General features: G+C 35.3%; 1 protein-coding gene across 1 annotated transcript; it reads right to left on the bottom strand.

Moving 5' to 3' along the window:
* Positions 1–3,669: 3,669 nt before the first annotated feature.
* Positions 3,670–6,754, bottom strand: LOC115440748 (kunitz-type serine protease inhibitor A). Its single transcript, XM_030165183.2, has 5 exons — positions 6,115–6,754; positions 5,865–5,943; positions 5,232–5,341; positions 4,277–4,367; positions 3,670–3,822 (listed from the first exon to the last, which is right to left on the bottom strand). Exons 1-5 carry the CDS (start codon positions 6,311–6,313, stop codon positions 3,687–3,689), a joined length of 615 nt encoding a protein of 204 aa, XP_030021043.1. The 5' UTR covers positions 6,314–6,754; the 3' UTR covers positions 3,670–3,686.

The raw sequence follows: 6,754 nt of genomic DNA on the forward strand, positions 1-6,754 counted from the left end.
ATAATATCAAATATTTCAAGATATTTAACATATTTCTGTAAACCAGTAAGGTAAATACATAGTTTAAACCTTTTATTTTAACTTCCTGCCTGAATTTTATTTATATATACTAATATAAAGGATTTTTGAGCAATGCGAAAAAAATTACCTAAAAATTGTCGAGTAGGGCAAGTGCGCCACAGTTAATAGTCGTATGGCGCACTTGCCCCTGATCCATATATAACCAACCTTTTATGGAAATATGTTTTACTAATATGAATTATTATTATTAAAATGTTATACTTAACAGCAGACGTTTTTGTACTCAAGGTATTTTGTTTTGAGCCGACTTAAATAAAAGGGCGTATTAGTTAATTCGTTTTTACAAAAGAAAAACTGAAATACCTTGGTCTAGACCAACTTTACGTGAATAGGTTGCAACTGTTCGATCAGGCACGTTATCTGGATATAATACAGCTAAAACATATCAAATGTCATAAGGCCAAATTCTAAGTAATCGATGCAAGTAAGTAAGTTATAACGCATTCAAAATTGTTAATTCCTACATTTTTGTATGTTTTTTTTAGTTTTCAGAACTAAAATGGATATTGTATTAGGGCTACCATTTTTTTATTTCAACATATCCGCACACGAAACTGTAATATAGCAAAAATCTTATATAGCAAAAAAAAATCTAAAATGTTTTGAAGCCCTGATTTACAAATATATGGCGCACTTACCCCAAATTTGATTTGACAGCCATAGTTTGTTATAATATTGAGTGATTAAAAATTATCCAAGAGCAATGCGAGTAAAACTTATTTCTCTATGGACTAAAATGAGTGTTTTCTTTATAATGTTTCATATTGGCGTTTTTTACACAGGCGCACTTACCCCATTTCCGGAGGCAAGTGCGCCTCCTACCATTTTTTACTTTCAGCAAAACATTATTAATTTATGGTCCGATTTCCTTGAATGGCTATAGGTTGTTATCACAAAATACCAAATATTCTTAAATTAATAAAATTACATTCTTAAGTCAGCACAAAAGAAATTATTTTGCATTGAATCCAGCTATGAAAATTTTATGGCGCACTTCCCCCGACTGACCTTACATCATCCAAAGCTTTGAATTACTAAAAAATTTTTGATCTATCTCAAAAATGGACCAATCAAAACAAAGTTTTTTGTCATGCTTACAAATTATTTTGATTGATTCGATATATCGATTATACGAGTTATTTTGATTGATTAATTCTCGGAATCGGATTTAAGATTGAGATTGAGATTGGGATCGTTCATTGAAAACGGCTGTTAATGACATTCGATGATGTATCTCAAAATAAACGTAACAAAACGTAACAAATAAATTCCACTAATCAGATTAATATTTTCTTAAAAAAATAATAAAGTAAATTTCGTGAAAATACCCTTAAAGCAATATTTTCACTAAGGCTTAATAGGATAATTCCTTTGCCTACCAAAAACGGCACAAATGTTTCTCCGAGCAATATTAATCAAACAAATACAGCGATAAATATAACGTACATTTGCGAAATGACAACGATAGAATATTCTGGAAAGGGGAAACAGAGTATTTTTCACAATGGACGGTGTTCGCGAAATGAGGCGTCTTACTAACATCAATCAACTTAATCAAGCCACTTTCTTGGCGCGGATATAGCGGAAATAATTAACTGTAAAGGTTTTTTCTATTTCCCAACTGAACGAGGAATTAAAGGAATTGCTAAGAGACACCCCGCTTGTTTCATTCAAGTCTATTGTTAGCTAATTAATCGGTAATGCAATATTTTTGCTCATGATTTCATGATCAAAAAAATTAAATGTATTATTTATAATAGAACTAATTTCGATGATGGGTTGACAATGATATTATTACTTTCTTATAAGTAGGTATATACTTAAAAACGTGATGTTAATCCACAATGTGAAATGCAACATGTTTGTATAATCTCACTAGTCCATAAATACTTACATACTACATCGAAATACCTCGCAAAACGCACATAATTCATCCAAAAATCTTTTCATCAAAAGTAAGATTACCCGGAGCTCCAACGTTGACACAAAGACAATGGAAGTCCAAAATGCACCGAAATATTAAAGATATACTTAAAAATAAAACAAGAAGTCGCGGAGACAGGCAGACCTGCGCTAATTAATCCAGAAACTGCACTATTAATTAGCAGAGTTTTTCTACGTCACGATGCGGATTACGAGCGACGGGTCTGCTGTAATTGCTATCTCGGCAGCCGAACCTCGATTTTTATTTAAAAGCGAAAACCTTGTTTAATCCAGTACTCGGTTGAAAATGCACCTTCGCGTTAATGTGGAGTGTTATATTTTAGTCGGAGATATATTTTATGCGAACGTGTAGTTGAAGCTTAAAAACAATGGATTTTTAGTAACTATTTTAAAGCGGTATACTTACGCAATGTTCGATAGGTTTTCTTTCTTGTAGTCAAGTATAGTTTGTAATAGGTAATCCTAGTGGTGTTAGGATATATTTTATATCCGCCCGTATAGCGAACCTCGTACACAAGGTGTTAAAACCCGACATAATGGCCTACGTAAATGTGTCGTGTTCCGGGATCAGCTTGTGTATATCCGGTTCTAAGAGGCCAGCATAATTGTGTCGACTGCCGAGGGGTAATCATCTCTCATCAGTCGACATTCTATACTCCACTTACCATCAGCAGTAAAACCATATATACAATAATTACAATTTTTTATAACCCCATATAGATTCGATCCAATGATAGTGCGAAATAAATATTGGCACTTAAATAAGTATATAAAAGTCGAGGATAGAACTTACGATTTATCGAGTCGTAGCCATTTCTTTACACAGTACGGCATGAAACCTGTTAAATTCTTGTTTGAACCTATTACTAGCCACTATAAATGATGTATAGGCTGATTCTTAAAAGTACTCTACCTATACGCTTACAGATAAGATTCCCATCAAAACATAAATTGGAGACGAATTCAATTATGTGATTGATAATGATAAACCGAGGAATGATTTGACAAACATTAAGTAAGGATTTAATCAAAACTCTCGAGTGGCGTCCGCGTCAGAAACAATTACTCTGAATAGACAATCCCCGAGGACTCTACCTTTTCAATTAGTCGTCTATTTCCACGGACTCGTCTCTGGAGAGCAAAAAATGCAGTTACAATCTCTTGAATATTGATTAATACGATCAGGAAGCAACAATAATGCACGTTGGTATACCTTGTCTTACTTCCTACCGTTAGTAATATTATAAATTCGCGAGTTGTTGAACATTGGGTGTGAGAAGTAAACGTAGCAACAGCTGAACGGATTTGGATGAACTTTGATACACACATACATATCCTAGATTATCATAAAGGTTTTTAAATAAATGCCGCTAGCTCCATACTAGTGGCGCTACGCATAACTACAGTGATTTAGGAACATTTATACAGGGAAAGGTTTTTCATGCAAGCGAAACCGCTGGCAATACCTAGGAGAAATTCTCTATAGGAATTTTGAGGGTGTGTGAAGTCTACCAATCCGCACTAGGCCAGCGTGGTGGACTAAGGCCTAATTCTTCTCAGTAGTAGAGGAGGCCCGTGCCCAGCAGTGGGACAGTATATAATACAAGTGTTCGTGTGTATTCGAAACATTAAATAAATAAGACATTCAAATAATTAAAAACTTATATTGAATCAGAATCATCATGTCTCCTACAATCACGCAAACAATTCCTTATTGTATCAAATCGGTTGGCGTTACCGCCGCAGCCACCGTATACAAAGGTCTTGCACGTTTCTTGGTTGATATCATAATAATACCTAACAAAATTCAATATTAGGTTTAGGCATTTGTATAAAAGATAAGAAGAAACGTTATTGCTAGTATTAGAAGCAATGGAGGAAACGGTTCGTCTGAAATGTTTAGGGGAGGCAATGTTCAACAATGGACTTCATGTGGCAGGTGTCTTCCTACTGGTCTACGTAAGTGAGTTGCGTTCGGGATCAGTCTCTGTATACCCAGTTTCAAACAGGCCAGCATAATTGTATCGACCAGCAATAGATAATCTTCTCTCATGAATTAACATTCTTTAAGGACTCCGCTTACCATAAGATATAACAAGGACACTTAAGTTTTTTGCCTTTGTGCCTATATATAAAAAAAACATACCAATCCCTAAATTATTCGAGCTATAACATACACCCCCCCCCTCTCTTCTCGTCTTTGGTGATGCTAAGCTAAAAGCTTTTAATGAAGTGTATTATTACAACTTACCACGTATAAAAAGCCAAACACACTCCCGAGTGAGGTTGCAAATAGCAGTAATCATTTCTCTCCATGTCATTCACCGGCATGTGTGCGGCACCTATAATGCTCTTTATTTAATGACATGATAATTACTAGTTAAACAGTTTCTGTGCCGGCCGCAGCCAAAAGGTAGAGCGCCGAGAAAAAAGGCTCCAATTTCAACAATTTCCTACGTTGCTTTGTTAGTTAAGTAGGAGAGAAACAAAGGATCTGAGCAAACGGTTTCACCACACGGTTGCTCGGTCCTCTTTCACGAAGGACGCCAATGTAGTTATGTGGGTTTCAAGGAGTAGGTCAAGTAGAGCACAGGAGGTAGGAGAAATATTAACTAATAGGATCACACAAAACTGATACCCGCTACAGTAGCGAAAGGTCCATATAATCCGATTCCTACTGGCTTCCCTTTCTTTATTTATGTAAAATCTAAGTATCATTAAACGATTTGCAGACCGCATTTATGTATATTATTAGTACCTATAAATTGTGTCGGGTTTCCTTTCCAAAAAACATCCTGTGCTACTGTAGCTAAGCCATATTTTTTATACTCGCACCTTGCATTACAATCCGTTTTATCAACTTCCGACTCCGACTTGTTTTCGAAATGGTAATTAGTAATAAACCGGTTTTACTGTATTGTACATCCGCTGATATTGAACCGTGATTTGCAATAACTAGTCACTGTGGTTTTCACTATCTATACCTACCTTATCTACAATATATATAAAGATAGCCCCTCACCATGAAAATGAAGACGTTTAAACCAAAGACGATAATTATAATCCCACTTCCTGTTTGGTTTCATGTACAGACAGCCCCCACAATAACACCTTTTGGAGATGTCTACCAAACCAAAGATGCGAACAATATTCCCAGCTTCGGTTTGGCTACATGTACAAACAGCATTGTCCACAGTATTAATTACCTTTACAATGCCGTTCACAGTTTACTTGCGTGTCGAAATTATTTTTGTTTCCATCACATCCTGTATATGTAAATGTCATACATTGGTCTAGTTGAGTGTCGTAGTAATATCTGAAAGTAGTAACTGAATAAATAGACCCTAAAGATAAAATTGTCACGGTTTGCTAATATATAAAACTTTGTCCCAAATGTAGAGGCAAGACGTATGGGATACGTACTACTAATTCTGGTACCCAAAGGCCTGGTAAAGGTCAATTTATAAAGACTGAACTGCCAATGAATAAATTCAAAATTTACCCCCTTATTCATAGACGTTTTTTAGCGAAGGCTGCCATGCCGTCAGCACTGAGAAACAGACTTGTTATCACAGCTTTATTCCGTCCTTAGATAGTTTTAGTTTAGTTGTTAATTACCCATTTATTATATTTGTATCAGAATGTATAATTTATTGATTCCTAGAGCATCCATTATTAGATAGCAACATCGACACCGCTAACTAGAAAATCTATCTTTGTTCTCCGTGAAAACGTAATATCCGCGTTAATTTATTAGAAATCTGTCCTGAGGGAATAATATACTGCGATTCTCATGCGATCCGATACCTAATGGATATTAACTTGGAATATAATTTTACCTAATCAAATTCTTAGAGCAGTTGCCTTGTTTTGGTTGGAGTTGACAGTAATAATCCCAATTCCACACGCTGGACTGACCTAGAATTAAATTAATAATGTTATTAATAATCACGATCTCTAAAAAAATAATAAAACACTATAGGATAACACATTTTACGCCACACGTTTCACGTCTTCTAATGACAATCGATAGATGTTTTTACAATTCCATTTATTATTCACTAACTTGCATTCGTATTATATACTGACTTCTCCTTCCTTCAGTGGTCCCCAGTTGCAGCAAATCGAATGGCGTGCTAAATCCCTGCTGAATCCTTTCAACATTAATTCTCCTAAAGAACGTCGTTGGCTTCGCAGAGGTACTATCACGTAGAGTCGCTGTTGTCAAAGTAATTTCGTCCTCACATCTACAGTAAATGAAGATCATTAGTGCTAAAAGTTTGAACATATTTTTCAATTTATAAGTATTGTTGCCGAAGTTGGGTGTTGCGAAAATTGACCGCGAAAACGATAAAAACAAACGAGAAAGAATTTTATATCGCCATAAAATGTTACGGCGTTTGTAAATCACAAGTTGGTGGGTCGTCGACGAAATAAAATGTTTAATTCAATATATTAGTGCGCTAGCAAGGCTTATTTGCCAGATTTTATAGTTTAATGTTACTGCGCTTTTGGTAATAATGATCTGTAAGTTGGAAATATGAAAACAGGTGCTGCTCAATATTATTATTGTTTCTTTTTATTGCCTTGTATAACAAGACTATCTTGCCGTTCGCCTGATGGTAAGCGATACGTCCGCCCATAAGTAGAAATGCCCTGCAACAATTTGAATTACAAAGTATTGTTTGGTATTCCTCTGCGCTCGCCTTCCAGTGACATAATATGTTAA

Source organism: Manduca sexta, chromosome 12 (assembly GCF_014839805.1).
Source record: "Manduca sexta isolate Smith_Timp_Sample1 chromosome 12, JHU_Msex_v1.0, whole genome shotgun sequence".
Classification (NCBI taxonomy): Eukaryota; Metazoa; Arthropoda; class Insecta; order Lepidoptera; family Sphingidae; genus Manduca; species Manduca sexta.